This window comes from Podarcis tiliguerta (assembly GCF_965153285.1).
Source record: "Podarcis tiliguerta genome assembly, chromosome: 1".
NCBI classification, from domain to species: domain Eukaryota; kingdom Metazoa; phylum Chordata; class Lepidosauria; order Squamata; family Lacertidae; genus Podarcis; species Podarcis tiliguerta.
The window spans coordinates 119,268,315-119,287,073 of NC_139534.1; the positions used below are offsets into that span (position 1 = coordinate 119,268,315).

At 41.1% G+C, this 18,759-nt stretch overlaps 1 protein-coding gene across 7 annotated transcripts in view; it reads left to right on the top strand.

Moving 5' to 3' along the window:
• The window catches only part of PPP2R5C (protein phosphatase 2 regulatory subunit B'gamma), a 74,910-nt gene that overhangs the window by 3,355 nt on the left and 52,796 nt on the right, over window positions 1-18,759 (top strand). For 4 of the 7 annotated variants that reach the window (XM_083436972.1, XM_083436975.1, XM_083436974.1 and 1 more), the window contains exon 3: window positions 5,427-5,589. In XM_083436972.1, coding sequence (XP_083293098.1) covers window positions 5,427-5,589 — 163 coding nt within the window. Of the gene's footprint in view, window positions 1-5,426; window positions 5,590-11,080; window positions 11,124-18,759 lie in introns of all 7 variants that reach the window. The other 3 variants (XM_083436973.1, XM_083436980.1, XM_083436981.1) reach the window with 2 other exon arrangements.

Here is an 18,759-nt window from a genome sequence, read left to right on the forward strand (position 1 = left end):
GGAATTCTACCCTGAGTGGACGTTAGTTGGATACAATGCATAGACTCTTGGAAATGAATGTCTTATGAAAGACTGCCAAATGTACTGTACCTTCTACAGATTTGTTCTTAAGGCTGCAATCATGTACACATTTGCCTATACAAAAGTTCCATTGGGTCTTATTTTTTATGAAAGTACAGCTTTCTCATTTTATGTTTTAAAATGATTCGGTTTGGCATTTCTGTGTGCTGACAAATGCTGATTTCAGCACTTGGAATGTGTTACTATTGAGGCATTTTTAGGATGGGCATCTGTCATGGATGCTTTAGTTGAGATTCCTGCATTGCTGGGGGTTAGACTAGATGATCCTTGGGTTCCCTTCCAACTCTACAATTCTGTGATTCTGTAAAAAGGCATAGGGAAGTAATATGTCTGTTACTGTTAACACATTCTTTAATGCTTTTGTCAAATCTTTAGCTGAACTACTTAAGCAATGTTTTTAAGCATGATAGAAATAGAAATACTTTATTGTCACTGTGCCACTTGTTTACAGTGAAATTAAACAAGCCCCCCCCCCCCATCTCTCTGTCCTTTTAAAAGTTTCCAAAGTGTGTCAAAAGTGTTTGCCCTGTTACTGCAGCCGGATAGTACTCAAAGGGGTTTGATGTAATAGTATACACCTAGCCTCATTGTATTTCCTGTATGCTGGTGGTGCAGCATGGGTGGGGCCCTGTTGCACCTAATTTTCAACATGACTTGCTAGTGCTGCATGCAAGCAGACTTGCTGTTTCCCAGAGAAGAATCAAATCAGTGGGACAGGATAGATACTGTGCCTGTGACTTGGGGCTAGAATACTTGGCTGTTTCTGCCCACTTCCTCCAATGCATGGGGAGACTAGCTTCTGCTGTGCATGTTGGAAGAAGAGGGTGATTTCTGTGTCAGCTAGACATGTGTTCATATGATCCCTTGTGGCTCCCAGAGGAAAATCTGAGAGGAAGATCTGCTTCCCTCTTTATTTCACCAAAAATTATATGCCAGTTGATAATAAGGAAACCTCTTTGCACAAATATAAAATAAAACATTAAAAACATTTGAAAGATTATTAAAACCATAATGGAAAAAGGGATAAAACACATACCATTTCCACAGATTGAAGCGGCGGAGTGATTCTGCAAGTAAACTGGTGCTAAGCAGCTAATGCTTTATATACTAACACCTTGCGTTTGGCCCAGCAGCAAATGGGCAACCAGTGCAGATCTCTTTAAGCAGAGGTGTTTCTCATCTAGACAGCTTCTCATTCCTGTCAGCAGCTGGGCTGAAGCACTTTGCACAGTTTCTGGCTCAGGCACAAGGGAAGCCCCACATAGAGTATGCATTGCAGTAATCCAGTCTTGAGAAGTTACCAATGCCTAAATTACTGCGGCCAAGCTCTTCTGGTCCAGAAATGAACGTATCTGTCGCATCAGTGACAGCTGGTATAAGATTTGCGAAGAGAAGGAGCTGTAGAGACAACCTATGTTGCTGGGGAAAGGAGGATGGAGAGAGAATGGAGAATTGACAGCGATGTGGCTGAACATATGGGCCACATTTGCACAATCAGCCAGGATACGCATGAGCGGTATGCACCCACACATCCTCGCTTTGCTGCTGCTTTAGTCCTCACTTTGTGTGGGTGGTGAAGCGACCCAGGAAATGAAGTTAGCCATGGTTTAAACTTGACTTCTGAATCCTGTCTCATTTTTTATTTATTTTATTTTTACCGTTCACACAAAGGGAGAATCAATGAATTGTAAATAGGTGTACCGTATTAGTCACACCACAAAGGCTCTTTGGGCACTTGTGAGCAGGGTCTGCGCACAGAAGGCTACTTAATAGAATCATAGAATCAAGGAGTGTGGTGGAGTCTCCTTCTTTGGAGGTCTTTAAGCAGAGGCTTGACAACCATATGTCAGGAGTGCTCTGATGGTGTTTCCTGCTTGGCAGGGGGTTGGACTCGATGGCCCTTGTGGTCTCTTCCAACTCTATGATTCTATGATTCTAATGTGGTGGAAAAGGAGCTGTCTGCATGTGCATACAGCTTGTACATATCCTGACTTAGCAAGCCAGGATTTGATCATGCAAACAAAGCCATGGGGTGGCTAGCACCCACAGCAGATAATCTTCCGTTGCTAAAACCACAAGGACTGTAACATGCAAGTGTTTCTGCACTTAAATTGTTACTGGCAGAATAATTGTGCATATTGGAATGTAAGACGATAGTGCAGGTACAATTAAATATTCCATTTTTAAAAAATTGTCTGAATGCATATTAATCTGTTTTGTGTACATGTTCGTAAAAAGAAATTAATTATCAGCATACTGGGAACCATTTTAGTCTCCAGTATGAAATTGTGTCTCGTTATATGAAAATATATAGTGAGTGCATATTCTGAAGTGCCATTAATGGCTAAAGGTGTGATGCAAGAAAAGCGCAAAAATTCCTTGCTAAATGAATGTTCTGTGTGTTATACAATGCAGAGCTCTACCAGACTCTCCTGGCGCCATTTCTGATGGCTAGGGAACAAAGGGATACACAGAAACCATACACTTGGATGCTTCCCAGAAAATAGAATCCGCACTACAATCACATATGCTTACACGACGAAGCACAAGTAAATGGGCCAAAGGCTCAGTATGGAAGTTGGCTTCACTTAGCCTTCTTAACAGCAGCTATATATTAGCTAGGTGGTAAATCTTATATCCATTCAACTGGTTGTAATGTCTGTGGCGTGCAAAAATCAAAGCTTATTTCAAAAGCAGAAATTGGTTTGACGCTTTCCCATGGCCCAATATTCCCTGGCTTAACCTCTCCACCTTTCTCTTCCCCTGTATCTGTCTTGAGTACTTTGGGCTAATTTTACGTATAATCTTAAGCCTCTCTTTCTGGAAATGTACTAGCATATGTTGTTTTGTTTCAAGTGCTTGTGAAAAATGCCAGATTGTGAAGACTAGAGAATGCCCTCTATTCAAAGAACAAGGAGAACACAAGTGGCAGCATCCCACAAATATTTTATTTATAGACATCTATATAAATCTTATAATTTTATTTGAATTCATGGTGGTGCTTACTTTTATGTTATCTTCTCTGTAGATCTGAAAGCACTAGTAAAATGGGTAACATATTTCAAACATCTCATGCAACTTCTCTGAAGTCCAATTAAAAATGAATTCATGGCCAGGGTTGCAGCTGAACTTTTATATTCTGTTAGGCTGGAACTACATAAAGCGGGAGCTGCTTGGCTGATTCCAAAAGTAGAATATATATAAAAAGTGTGGTGTCGTTACACTGTTGAGTTTTTCTGACACCACAAGCAGCAACTAAGTAGAGCAGGGTGGGAAACGCAGCAGTCTACTGTTGTTTTGTGGTACTGGACTTTACCATCTAGGAGGAGAGGAGGCGATGGAAAGCCGCAGTTTGTTGGTGCAGCAGCTATATCTGTTTCTGACCTCATCTTTTTTCAAGTACTGATGGTCACGATTGCATCATATCAGATGTAATTAGTTTAGAGTTGTCATTAAGTAGCCTTCTGTGCGCAGACCCTGCTCACAAGTGCCCAAAGAGCCTTTGTGGTGTGACTAATACGGTACACCTATTTACAATTCATTGAATATCCTCATTAAAAAGACACCAAGTTCCATGGATTCCCCCCCCCCTTCCTTGCCTGAGGGCAAAGTATTAACTTGCATATTCCTTTGGGTCTACAGTACTGACAATATTAATTATGAGGGGGTGTGACAGCAGACCACTGTAGAAGGTAAAGTACACTAGTCATGAGAAAGAAAGTGTTTATTGGAAGAAAATGCAAACATAGTTCAGAGAGTGCATCCATAGTCCACTCTCTCCTGAGGTTAAAGCAACTTTTTCTTCTTTAGGAAATAGAGAAGTTCCATACTGTTCCCTTTGGGGTGGGCAGGAGCAGCAATGGGGGAAGAGTCTACTGATGCAACTCTACTTGCTGTTAAGCCCCAACCCGTAAGCTTTTATTCAAAGAAAAATGCTAGTAGGCATTGATTTTCAGTTATACACAGGGTACTTTGATGAGCGGTTCTCCCTCTTTAAAATGAAGGTGACAGCAAAGAGTGTTAAAAATAGATGCAAGCTTGTTGTAAACAAAGTACTGCTTTTTGGAATCTGAAATGCTATGTGTACTTTACCTAATACCATAATGCAGGTACAAAGTAAGTTCTCAATTCTAATTTAAAGGTTCAGGAAAGTCAGCGAACTAACCTCTTAACAGCTGCTCTTCAAGCGTAGTTCTTTCTTCAAAGTCCATGGATCATAGACTTGCTGAACCTCATGGGTATTAAAGAGACATATTTAGACACTTTGCCTCCCTATCCTTTTGGAATGTGTCTAGCAGCATGCAACATTAAACAAAGTCATTAATCATAGAATTGTAGAGTTGGAGGGGACCCCGAGGGTCATTTAGTCCAACGCCCTGCAATGCAGGAATCTCAACTAGATCATACATGACAGATGGCATCCCACCTCTGCTTAAAAACTTCCAAGGAATGAGAGCCACCACCTCTCATAGGAGTCTGTTCTACTGTCAAACCGCTCTTACGGTCAGAAAGTTCTTCCTAATGTTTAATTGGATTCTTTGAATCCATTGGTTTGGGTCCTATCCTCGAGAGCAGGAGAAACTCCATGTGAGAGGCATTTAGATATTTGAAGATGACTATCATTTCTCCTCTCAGTTTCCTATTTTCCAGGCTAAACATACCCAATTCCCTCATAAGGCTTGGTTTCCGGACCCTTGATCATCTTGGTTGCCCTCCTCTGCACATGTTCCAGCTTGTCAATAGCCTCCTTAAATTGAGGTGCCCTGAACTGGACACAGTACTCCAGATGTGTCCTGACCAAGGCAGAATAGCATGGTACTATTACTTCTCTTGACCTGGACACTATACTTCTGTTGATGCAGCCTAGAATACTGTTAACTTTTTTTACTGCTGCATCACACTCATTTTAAGCTTGTGGTCCATCAAGACCCCTAGATCCTTTTCATATGTACTGCTGGCAATCCAGGTGTCCAATCAGATGTGCACTGTGGTTTATTTTTATGCTTTTGTGAAATAGACACACCAAGGGCCAAAAATAGAGGCTTCATAAAGCTTGCCTAAAGTAAAGAACATTGGTATTTTCTCAAAGATGCTTCCTTTCTGGATCATGTACTGGGTGTAGCAAATCTTACAGCACTTGTTACCTTTTTGAGACTGTCTCTTGGCATTATGGACTTGTCCCCTTTAAGGTTTTCTAAAATAGGTTTAAATATGTGGTGATAGCAAAAAAAGAAAACCCCTTCAGAGTTAGTGCTAATGGCATTAGAAGTGAAAACTATTGTTGACTGCTTTTATATTGTTTGACTGCTTCTGTTTAAGAAGTCTTAATTATTCTCTATATACAGGTTGCAAGCAAAAAATCCAGCAGCACCGTTGTACCTGCAACACAGATAGCTAAAATCAAAACACCTCCTGTACAACCTGTAGTGAAGAAAGAAAAACGGCAGAGTTCCTCAAGATTTAATCTTGCCAATAACAGAGAACTCCAGAAGCTGCTAGCTTTAAAAGGTATTTACTATCTATCTTTCAATGATCCTTGTCGTAGAAGCAAGTTGGTAATGTAAGAGTGAGCAAATTTCTGCAACTGCAGACTTCAATTTGGAGGGCTCAATTAGGCATGCACAGCAGAGGTTCTGACCTTTTCCCCTCAAAGATTGAGTCTTCAGAGCACTTCTCGAACTCGCCTGGTTTCCAAAGTGACTTGTCAAGCTGTGCATAAACTGTTGTTGAGAGAAGGTGGGGAGAAAAAGCTAGTGACCTTGTTGCGCATCCAGCTCACCAGATGGCCTATAGGATTGTAGCCGTGGGGCGCGAGCAGCAGATTACATTCCAAAATGCATGCGATAACATTGTGCATTGGTGACGTCGGGGCAAAAATTAGCTAAGAACCTATTGGGCTCTTACTCAGCAAGCATCTACTGTAGAGCCAACACGAGCTTTGGTTTATTGTGGGGCCCTGGGCCATTTCAGAAAGCAAAGCAAATGGTCTTCTACTGTAGATGCTGGCAGTGAACTGGAGATCAGATGAAATTCACACTGTTGGCTATGAGTGCATGCCATTCCATAGGTGATGGTGGCAAATTTCCAGCTTTTAAAGAGCCTTGGCATTCATATTTCCCAGTTCATGAGCAGCGTCCAATATGGCTTTTAGCGCTTCAACCTCTGACATACCACTTTTGGCCCACACTATTTACAAAGCTTACAATTATTCTGCCTGGGCATATTGGCACAATCAAAGGTTATCAAATTCACACCAGTTGAACTGCCAAGGTTTTGCCCTGTAGGTCTTGATGACGCTCGAGGTCCCTTCCAACTCTTCAATTCTATGATTCTGTGATTGTGGTTTTGTGAGATGCTGTAATATAAAAACTTGCCCTGCCAACACAGAACTGCAGTTTTCAGTTTTCCTTGGGAAGAGGGATTAATCCTTAAGTGAGTTTTGTAGATGATGCAGATTCAGTTGTGGGTATTTCTAAAGTGTGGGTCACATACAAAGGGAGCAGGTTTGCGTATTCTTTCTTTGGCATGAATCCATCACCTGCCTTGGTAGCTATTGCTGACCTGGATTTGAAACCACAGTTTGAAGCTGGTTTTAAATCCTAATTGAGAGAGAGCACTAGTCATTAGTGAGGGTGGTAAATGCAAATACTGGTGTAACATTAACTACAGTGAGGTTTAGTTAGGCTGTTCCTCCAAGAGGAGAGCATGTGATCCTGTGGCCTTGTGTAAAAAGCTTTGCTCCCATTTAGAAATACTGGCCTTTAAATATGGCACTTCATTTGATTTCGTGTTTTTAATATTCTGTTTGGAGCCATTCAGAGTGGCTGGGGAAACCCGGCCAGATGGATGGGGTATAAATAATAAATTATTATTATTATTATTATTATTATTATTAGACTTGAATTCAAGTATTGGTATATGTCTGTGTACTGAATTTCAAAAAGTATCTCACAAGCATATAAATAACTAAAGCAAAGTGGCTGGATGTATCTATGCAGTTCTATGCAATTGTGTGCCTTCTCTTTCATCTGTGGTAAATGGAGGTACATTTGAAACATGCAAGTAGTATTTGAAGTGTTAGAAAGCTTAAATGTTAGGTGCAAGTTCTTCTTTATCCTGTATGATGACCAGTCAGTAACCTCACATTCCAATAATATTCCTCCTTCCTATACACTCTATTGCTGTTTGCTTACTGCAACATCCTCTGGCTGTTAATGTGATGTTCCTTATAACTTAAAAAATAGGACGTTCTGCAGAACATCAAGTATTGTATATAACTTTATTCTAAATATGTTAAAATTGGAAATTAGTTGTGTAATCTTATGTTTTTGTCATTTTGCTAATAGAATTTGGATCTCTTTATACGGAGTATAGACAATGGTTTTGAGGAAGTTCTTCAAACCATAATCCAAATACTTTTCTGTTGTTAACTAGTGCTGAAGCAAAGTAATGGGGTTGGATTCTGAGAATCACAGGTGAAAGGATGGTTGTGGGAGGGGACTTACCAATTCCCTGCTCCCTACGAAAAAACCTCTGGAGTGTCAGGGGTCCACCCTGGACAACATGGTATGTAACATGGAGGAGAACTTGCCAAAATGATTCAGAGGCATCTTAAGGTTTATTCAGGGCTGGGGAGTCTAGGACACCTCCCCCCCCCCGCCACCTTCAGACTCTGCCTAGGTTTCACCCTGACGAGAGAAGCTCTGCACCCTCAAGTGCTTTTGCCTGGCTGGAACTGTCCTTGAACTATGGTAATGCTACTTGTTCACCTGAATGGGCAGTGAAGGTTTGTGTGAGAGAGAAAACCTTTAGACTTTTACATGACTGGAATGTAGCGTATTATGCAAAGGTAAGAGTCACTTCCATTGTTTTGCCCATTCTGACCCTGCCCATTTTTGCTTCTGGTTTTATCAAATCGCTGGCATGTGGTTATTAGAAAGTTGCCCATGAGAGAAAGTGGCCTTCAGACTGAAAACAGTTCCCCACCCCTGGGTTAATCAGCCTTAAGGTGTCTTGAAACAGACATTTTAATGTTAATTACCTAGCTCTGAAACAGCTGGGATTAAATGCAAATTTGGTGAAAATTATCTAAAACATGTGAGTTTTGCTTTGTTTTGTTTTTTATTCTAAGCACTTGAGCTCATTGGATTTCGTCTTGGACATAATCCAGTGAGCTGAAACATTGCTTGTACCACATCAGTACTTAACTACGCATTGCATTATCCCTCCTGCAGATACTACATTGCGTTCCTCTTTATGGTATGACTGGGAAGTCTGAGGGTGAAGTCTGAGCCACACATAAGCTGTTGCTGGTTCCTTACTTGTGTATGACTAGCAGAAAGTATGTGGCGCTGCCCAGGAATTTGCAAAAACTGCTGAGATTTTTAAATGGATAATGCAACTTCCTAGTTTCTATGGCTGTGTCCACGAGCACTCAGCCCCACCCAGGGAGCACCTGCCCCTGCGCAGAATCAGTGCAGGGGGTTGGGCTAATGTTAAACTGGTTTTGTTTAACCCCATACTGTCAGGAAGATGGGTGGGAAGGAGACATTGTGTCTCCTTTCTCGCCCTCCCAGCTGCACTGCAGAGAAACAAGTGTTCTGCTGGAAACATTCTGGCAAAGCAGACCCCATGCACCCTTGGCAGTCAGTTCCTGCACTGCTGATGTGCTGGGCCTGCTTATCATCTCCCTCCATAAACAAGAGTGAGAGACTGACTCCAGACACTGGCCCAATATGTGAGCATTTCTTCTCTGCTCGTCTAGCAGATTTTACCAAGTGATTTTTAGTTCATTTTAATTAAGCACTTCAGGGTAACCAATTGGTGCCTTTGGTGGCTGCCCTTCATGACATTAGAACAGTTAAAAGGAGAAACTTTAGTGTCTTGGTGTTGCTTGATTTTTAAACTACTACTTCATAGCTGTAAATATTAGAAAATGAGAGTATGTAACATCTCATGTGTATAGCATTTGGTCCCAATGTTTAACCTGGTTTCATAGGAAGAGTGGAGCACTTGCAGTCTCCATCAATGTCAAGGATACTACAAATATCTTCAAAACTTGTATACAGTCCTTCAAAATTGAGAAATAGGCTTGTTCTCTTTCCTGCATAAAAACTACCGGTAATAATTTCCCAGACCAAGCAAGAATATTTGTGGAGTATTCACAACTGAATTACTCACATTACTAGTAATATTTGCATACAAAGAAAGAAAGAAAGAAAGAAAGAAAGAAAGAAAGAAAGAAAAACTTTGCAGTGCTGCTTTTGCAAAAATCCTGGAGTTGGGTCTCTAGTACTTCTATTTTACTTATGAGGGGCCAAGGAAAAGAATTAAATTTACCTAGGCTGCACAATTTCTGGTAGCACTGGGATTTGAATGCTGGTATCTGAATGAATTAGGGAGGTTTTTAATGTTGGGGGTATTTGTGTTTTAATATTTTGTTGGAAGCTGCCCCTAGTGGCTGGGGCAATCCACTTAGATGGGAGGCATAAATAAATAAATAAATAAATAAATAAATAAATAAATAAATAGGATTATTAAAAAAAACTTTTTAGAGTCAGGCATTGTTTTATGTACACAGATTGGCAACATTCATCCAGAATTTCAGGCAAATATTTAGTTGTGCTTTATTTATGTTGTAAAAAAATTTTTACACTGCTTGATTGTAAAAAAACTTCAAAGCAGTTTACAAAGCATTAAAATAAGGAAATCATGAAAAATTCACAACCATACTTTAAAACATGCAGAAGTTAAAATACTAAAATAGATTAAAATTACAGTATTTTTTGTACCATAACACTCACTTTTTTCCTCCTAAAAAGTAAGGGGAAATGTCTATGCGTGTTATGGAGGGAATGCCTACGGGTGGCATGCCTACGGATTTTCCTCCTCTAAAAACTACGTGCGTGTTATGGTCAGGCGCATGTTATAGAGCAAAAAATACGGTACTTCTACTTTCTGGATAGGCTTGACTAAACAAAAATGTTGTGGGTTGAACCCAAAACCTTCTGCATACAAAACACTGAGCTATGCCAAACTGTACCAGTCACCCAGTAGCACCATATAATTTATTGACAACCATAGACCACACCTTTGCACATTAGCACAATTTTGAAAAAAGTACTGTATAAAGCTTTATTTCTGTCCACTGTACTCCAGCTGTAGAAAATGGTAGTAATAGAAGTAAATAATATATTAAAGACTTAAACTGGGTCTAAGGCCTCTTAACCTATGCCTGCTTGTACAGGAATCAGCCCTATGGAACTCAGTCAGTGTTAATTCTTAGTAGACACACATAGGATTGCACTGAAAAGAGCTTTTCCTAAGTTCTTACCCTGGGAAGCAACCCCACAAAGTACTACACCAAGCCAGGTTGTGAAATAACATACCAGAACTACCATTAAAGGTAAAGGTACCCCTGCCCGTACGGGCCAGTCTTGACAGACTCTAGGGTTGTGCGCTCATCTCACTCAAAGAGGCCAAGGGCCAGCGCTGTCCGAAGACACTTCCGGGTCACGTGGCCAGCGTGACATCGCTGCTCTGGTGAGCCAGAGCTGCACACGGAAACGCCGTTTACCTTCCCGCTAGTAAGCGGTCCCTATTTATCTACTTGCACCCGGGGGTGCTTTCGAACTGCTAGGTTGGCAGGCGCTGGGACCGAACAGCGGGAGCGCACCCCGCCGCGGGGATCCGAACCGCCGACCTTTCGATCGGCAAGCCCTAGGCACTGAGGCTTTAACCCACAGTGCCACCCGCGTCCAGAACTACCATTACTTGTCTGCAATTTTCCAACTTGAATAAAGGTCTTGTGAGTAACTCTTACATTGTCAGAGCTGCTTCTTTAATTTAAAGGAAATCTGATATTTAGAGGAGGACTCAACTTTTAGTAGATATAATCTTCTATGTAGTCAAAAGGCTTTACAATGTCTGTCTTGCACTTTTTAAAGTTCAGCTCACTATTATTTTGATAGTTTGTATTGATTGCCCTTTTTGAATTCAGGACTTGGAAAATGGATACATCTTTCATAGAGATCTTTGTCAAGGTAGGCATCCACTAACAAGCTGCCAGTTGTGTCTCATGGGCATAAGAGCTTCTGTTGATAATGGCCTTTATTTTAGCCTTTGCAAGCGTATGTTCAGCATAGAGCAGACTTCTGTGGTGTTTTTTTAATAGAATAGATGCATGTGACATGCGACTGACTGACTGCTTAACTCCTTTTTGCTAGAGGGTCTGCAGTGCATGCTTATCTGCCGTCTCTTGAGTTCAGTCAAAAGAATTTTTGGAGAGAGGTGACAACAAAATGGATTTGTATTTCCATAGTGGAGTATATTGATAAAGCTATCAGTGTGCATGAGGCTTTGAGGTTTCTAAAGTAACAAACGGAATGCTAATATCTGGGACGAAATCTAAAACCGGAACTATGTTCCATGAAACTTACAATTTGAAACTAAAATTCTTCAGCATTTGGAGTGGGTTTTGTCAGTCCCCCCCCCCTTTTAAATCCAGCTAGCTGTATAATTGCATGACTTTGAAGACTGCTGATATTCTGGCAGTTTCTGCTTAGTTTTTCTTTAAAACCTGCAGGCAATGTGCATCTTCCTTAAATGTCAGAAATGGTTTATACACTTCGGAATTCTGGAAGATGTACTGAAATTTAGTTTGAAAGATGGCTTCCTGGAAAGAATCTTCACCTTGCCATGGTTTCCTTCTCTTTCAAATAAGAACACAGAACAAAGTTTGAGTGAAATTGTTGTGCCTTGCTGTCATTCCAGCAAACCTATTTCCTGGTTCTTATGTTACGTTAAACCATAGTTTAAACTATGGTTTAACATGAATGTTCAGTGTGTTGGTGCACACTTGTGAAAAGCTTTTACTTCACTCCTCCCCTGCCATACTTATGAAAACAAGCCAGAGTCTGACTTGTCCTAACTCCAAGCTCAGTCTCATGGCTTCTTTCTCTCTACTATCCAATGCATATTAAACAGAGGGAATAAATTAAACTGTATCGGTATTCCAAGACAATTTTTTCAAGGTTTTGTATGTGAGTTCTGATTAAAAGGTTTGTATGCAGCACTCTTTTGAGTGTACTAGCATGAGCCTTTTTGCATGCATTTGAATATTGTGACCCAGTTTTGTAAGTCGCATCCAATCCTATGCAACTTTTCAAGCCCGTGCTTGAACTTTTAATGGACTGGAGTTGAGGGAGACAGGAAATCGTAGGACCAATATGGACTATGTCATTCTTCTGGGATGGGCCAGATAAATCCCCAGTGCCTTTATTTTAGTCAAAGTATTTCTAACTCACCTTTCTGCCCCATAGGGACTCCCAAGGCAGCTAACATAACAAAACTTGGAAACATACTTTTAAAAACGTTTTGATAAGATTTGTATATAAGAAAACCAAGGGGGATAGCCATTCTACTACCTGACAGACCAAAGGCACGCTGAAATAATGCAGTATTTGCTTGACATTTTAAACACTTAGATTAAGAGGGCCAGTGAAACCATAACTGATAACACACTCTCTGCCATCTGTACCCATGCTTGAAGCAAAGCCTCCTCATGACTACTTAAGCAGGAAGAATTGTGTATGTGAATACTATCCTTTAAGTGTACTTTTAGTATGTATGCATTTCTAGTGAGAATGAAGTGTCTGAGCACAGAACCTTTCCACATCTCTCTTTAGAAAGTTCCCTGCATTCCAAGACCTAGTTTTCATGCTTTGCATTCGGTGCAGCTAGCTGTTTGGCTGCAGCGCCCTTAATTTTCAACCGTACTAATCTGACAAATTTTCATGCTTCAAAAAGTGATGCTGCTCATGCACGTTTACTTAGCAGTAAGCCCACTGTGTTCAGTGGGGCTTACTCGCAGGAAAATGTGTGCAGGTCATTAAGAGAACAAAGGAGAGGGGGCTCTGTGCCAGATGCCAAAACGTGGTGCCTGTCCTTCAACTGAGATAGACAAAGGCGGAATTTAGAGCAAAGTTTGCTGTGATGTGAGCTAGAAGCAAATGCAGCAAGCGGAGGGTCAGCGAGCAGTGTTTGATTTCTGTTTGAATCCAAGGCTGTGGCTAGGGGAGAAGCAAGACTCTTTTGAGGTGTTGATGCTGTGGACCCCTCCTCCATTGTACGCTTAGGTTGCATATGTGTGTAAATAAACTATATATCATTAAGACACCACAGTCTGCTGTGCCTCATTCTGAAAGGAAACATGAACCCTGGATAAGTGCATGGAACCCCTGGAATCTTGCATCACTCAGAGATTGGGCTGGATTGCAACAACATGAATGTGCTGATGTAATAATCATAATCATAATAATTTATTTATTTCTGCCCCGCCCATCTGGCTGGGTTTCCCCAGCCACTCCGGGCAGCTCCCAACAGAATACTAAAAACACGATAAAAGATAAAACAGGGCTGCTTTCAGATGTCTTCTAAAAGTCAGGTTGTTGTTTATTTCCTTGACATCTGGTAGGAGGGTGTTCCACAGGGTGTGTGCCACTACCAAGAAGGCCCTCTGCCTGGTTCCCTCTGATGTGGGAATCACTGGTGCATTCCACTCCTGGCATGGCAGGAAGGAAATAAGCCATAGACTGGCTTGCTATGTGCAAGGCATGTAACAACAAACCAGTCTGGGTAGAAACAAAGTGCCTGCAAATTCAGTACCATACATTCCCCAAGGTGCACACTGTGACCACCACCTTCTTGAGCCCTAAGGAGACAGAAAAAAAGTTTGTTTTCCCACAAACACACTAGGCTAGTACACCCAAAGCTAATGCTTTCCCTGAGCGGTCTAGACAGGCTATAGACTGGGATATAATGTGTCAGTGCACTGTCATCTGTTGAAAGAAGAAAGCCATTCCTAAAGTGTATCGCACTTTATTGATTTCTCAGTAAGCTGTGTATAGGATTGCAGCTGCAGTGCAAATGTAGTCTCTCTTGAACAGCCATCAAAAGTCATGTAGATGTACGTATATATAACTGAAAAAGCTTACATACCATAAGTACAAAAAATCTAAGCAGTTGGGATATTTCCTTACCCCTGTCTCTGGTGGCAAAATGGGGGTTTATACTTGGAATTTCTCATTTTTATAAACTGGCAAGATTGTCCTAACAAACCAGGAGAAGCACTTTCCCTCTTTCTATAGCCTGCAAAGTTCATTTAAAGAAAAAGTCATGGATTTCAACCTGTGTGCTCCCCTGAAGTATTTATTATAACTTGGGTTTCTGTGACCTCTTCCTGAACTTCATCTCTATTCAGTCTTTAACTTGCAAGCAATAATTTGATAATTAGTTGCTTCCTTTCTTTGACCTAATTGAACATCTTTACCAGCACACTTAATTTCTGTTTACATAAGCTGCTCATTATGCAAGGGCTTGCCCCATTGCTAGGCCAAATTTCTGCACATTGACCCAACACTTGGACATTGTCTTAATAGCTCTTCAGGCCAATTGTTAACCATGCTTTTGTCCTTAGGGGGTGTGGAGCTATTTTAATAATCATTCCCTGTCCTAAGAAAACAGTTTTTTAAGAAGATTTTTGTTCAACTCCTATTCTTCTGAGTTTTCTAGGCTTCCTGCGGGAGTCAAGAATGTATGTGCTCCACACAAATCAAAGCAGGAAAGAGGAATGCATGTGGCCCAGGCAGTCAAATTCTGAGTCAAGACCCTGTGCAAATTATGCAAATTGAGGAAATGTTCGTTGCATTATTGTGGCTTTGATCACAGAGAGAGGCAAGAAGGTCTGTAGAGTAGCACAACCAGCCCATTAGAAATCCTATTCACCTGCTCATTGCCTTCTGAAATCTTAGCAGGTGGCTTGCCCGCAATTTCAAGTATTCCTTCATTTCCATATGGTCTAGAATCTGTGGCCTTTTAAATGTGGTGGGGTTGTTTTTGTTTGTTACTATGTGATGCATTTTTGTGTTTTATATTGTAAATCATCCTGTGATCCTTGGGTGAAGGACAGTATAGAAATCAAATAAATAAATATAAATAAAAAAATTTTTAACGAGAGCTACGATTCTAAATGAGCTAAATTCTGTGCTCTTCTAGAATTGTGCCCCATACATTGCACTTGCAAAGTTTGCGTGAAGCTGTACCTAACATTCAAGTATACATTTTGGTTTCAGTGAAATTACCAAAATTGCCAAGCCGTTGTAATAACTTCAGTAATTCTTTCAAGACAATAATGCCCACTCACATCACAAAGAACTCATAACCCACCTACTTTCAGCAGCCAGAAACATCATAACCAGACACTGGAGAGACCTGTCAGGAGTAAGCATGGACCAATGGTACCAAGTAGTATGGGAAACACCCTTACTAGAAAAATTAACCAATAAACTGAAACTAACACGGGGACAAATAGAAGAAGATGCCTTCACCCTGGTATGGCTCCCCTTTATCACATACACAGCCCAACAAAACAACAACAAGAATCCACCAGTGGCATATGAATCAATACAATATGTCTAACCTGACCCAAAACATCCACCCACCCCACCCACACATGAAAACAAAGTTCACCAGAGCCAATCACAAACAAGCAACCACACCCTAGACCAGTGGTGTCCAAACTTTTTTCAAAGAGGGCCTGATTGGATGAAGTGAAGGGCCGTAAGGGCCAACCAAAGTTGTTAACCCTTTTTTAGGATTGAAGTTGTTGAGGGTTTTTAGGATTTTACCCCAGGAAATAAACTGCCACAGGGCCCAGATTAAACCGACCAGCGGGCCAGATTGGGCCCCCAAAAAGGACTTTGGATATGCCTGCCCTAGACCAACCCCAACCTCTCTCACCAGCTAAGGAACACGAGCGAGTAGCAAAGAGAACCTGCACAAACGATGCTGACACAAAACCCCACACATTAAGTAAAATTTAAAACATCACCACTCGACCCCACCCCCATCCACCATGGTCCCCTCCACCTCTCCTCCCTTTTTTTCCTAATGTAACACTAATGTCTGAACAAATGAAACTGACCTGTAGAAAATGTAACTTGAAAAAAGAGACATTGCACATACTTTTGTAAAACAAGAAGCCTTTGATAAAAAAATACCAAAGAAAAACTTAAGTAATTTTAAATCAGGAGTGCAAATAAAAATGTTTTGTGTGGATTTGCTGTATTTTATTTTTATCCGCTGCCAAGTTTGTGTGTGTGTGTGTGTGAGAGAGAGAGAGAGAGAGAGAGAGAAAGAGAAAGAGAGAGAAAGAGAAAGAGAGAGAGAGAGAAATTGTAAATTTCTTCGGGTGGTTGGCAAATAGGTGTTACATAAATCCAATAAATTAAATAAATAACAACAAATATAAGCAGTATATTTCTTCTCTGCTCTTGCAGTCTTTAGCACAGGGGTTCCCAAATTTGGGTCTCCAGCTGTTTTTGGACCACAACTCCCATCCTCCCTAGCTAGCAGGACTAGTGGTCAGGGGTGATGGGAACCGTAGTCCAAAAGTTTGGGAACCCCTGCTTTAGGGAAAGGATGGTAAAAGGCTAGGCACAAATCTGGTGTGGCCCTTGAAATGTTGATTCGGGAGCCTAGAAATAAGAAATACATTTTCTACCTTATTTTCTACCTTATTTCTACCATAGGCCTCTCAGTCTGAAAACAAGCAGCCGTCAACCTTTTCTGTAGGTTCATATCCTTTCGGATATACATCTAGACTGAAACTCCATATGGTTCAAATTTTTAAAAGGGAGTTTTACCAAATGTGGCTTTATTATTGTAACCTGTGGCATTTTATCAGTTTTATTGGACCTTTGTATGTTTCTGGTAAGGTGTAGTACTTGGTTTTTAAAAGGTTTTTATAGAGTGCTACTGATTTCGATTGTTTTGATTAGGTTGCATATATTTATTTGTATTGGGAATAATGATGGATGGCTATCCCTGTGGATTTTTGTAACTGAAATTGCTTGATATTAATATTTAGTCGTGTCCTATGAGCTCAAGAGTTGGACCTCAATAGTGCAATAAATGGCTCTGCTTTGTGGATTATTTTAAGATGCTAAATAACTGTCAAACACTCATTCTTACAGATAACCAGATACGGTGTTTTTTATACAAATAAAGTTACATCTGCCACATTCCCCACCCCCCAGGCATTTCTGGATTTTTTCAAGCCCTCTCTACTTCTATTTCTTTTTTGCAGCCATAACTTTTGCAGTTAATCTCATTATTCTGAAATGCTGCTTTTCTTACTCGGATTGTTTATAACAACCATCCAAACATGTTACGGTTGATACCTGCTCATCTTGTCACATATGCGTCAGTTCCTGTTTCCCACTATACAGTTCTTTGATTTAAGAAGGTTTTGGAAGTTGTTTTCCAATTGTAAACTTGGAACACTTGAAAAAAGAACAGGCTTCACAGGGCTGTAAAAAAACCCACAGTATAGTTATTTAAGCTATTTTTAGAATCAGGACTTCTAGATCTGCACATAGAGCTGACTAATTTTCTCATGGGTCTTAATAAAATAAGCGAATCTGGCCATCTTTGAGTTTTTGAACTAGGAAAATATCGTTAGGAATATGAATCTTAAGTATGGGACTAACCTTATATAACTTGGAAGGAAAGAAGGAAAAAAATCCAGCCTCTGACATCAAAGCCCCCACTTTCTAGAAAATGGCAGTTCAATAAATATGAAAGTAGTTGGTACACAGAGGTCAGAAATGATCTGTTAAACAACAAGTAATATTCAGCTTAAAGAGGTAAAATGCCCCACTTTGAGAACAGTTTTCAGATTTCCTTAGGCCATGGGTGAGGGACCTCTAACCAAAGGACAGTCTTGGCTCACCAAGGGGTCCTGCTTGGCCCTCTACCATTTCCCAAAAACTCTAGCCACCTACCAACCAGCTGGTGTCACTTTCATGGGCAGGTGACACCAGCTGATGGATGGCACGGGGTTCAGTTCTATATTGGCTGCATGTACCAGTTCTCAAAGCTACCAGCATGAGTTTGACCAAACTGCGGGAGGCAGTGGAAGACAGGAGTGCCTGGCATGCTCTGGTCCATGGGGTCACGAAGAGTCGGACACAACTAAACGACTATAAACAACAGCAACCAGTTCCTCAGAGGAAACTGGCGCGCACACAATCAAAACATCAGGATTTAACCCCTGCTCATCAGCTGCTGAGTGGGAGTTAAATCCTGCTCAGACTCCTGCAGAGAGCAGGATTGAAGCCTGTGCTCATCAGCTGTAAATTTTAAGCAGTGTGCCTCCGATTGCCGCTTACTGGGGGCAGCAGGAAAGCTGTTGCCTTTGTTCCCCATTTGTGGACTTCTCAGAAGCATTTGCTTGGCTCTGGAAAACTGGATGGTGTTTTATTTGGCTATTTATATCCTGCCTTTCAACAAGTTACCAGGGCAGCTTATCAGTATGCTGGACTGGACTGATCCAGCAGGGCACTTCAGTGTTCAAGAAAAGATGTGGGGGAATATCTCTGCACTTTTAACCCACTGCAGCTGAGCTGCTGCATGGGATCATACATATTTGTACCCTTCCTATCTTTCCGTGAACTTCAATGTACATAGCTCAATGGATGCTTGGGGAATGGGACACACGGCTGCTGCCTCCCCCGCTCCCCAAAGTATTTCATGGCTTCCTTCTCATGGTCAGTGGAACGCATGCAGAATAGCTGTATGATAATGCAGCATTTCTGCTCTGAGCAAGTTCAGTAATAG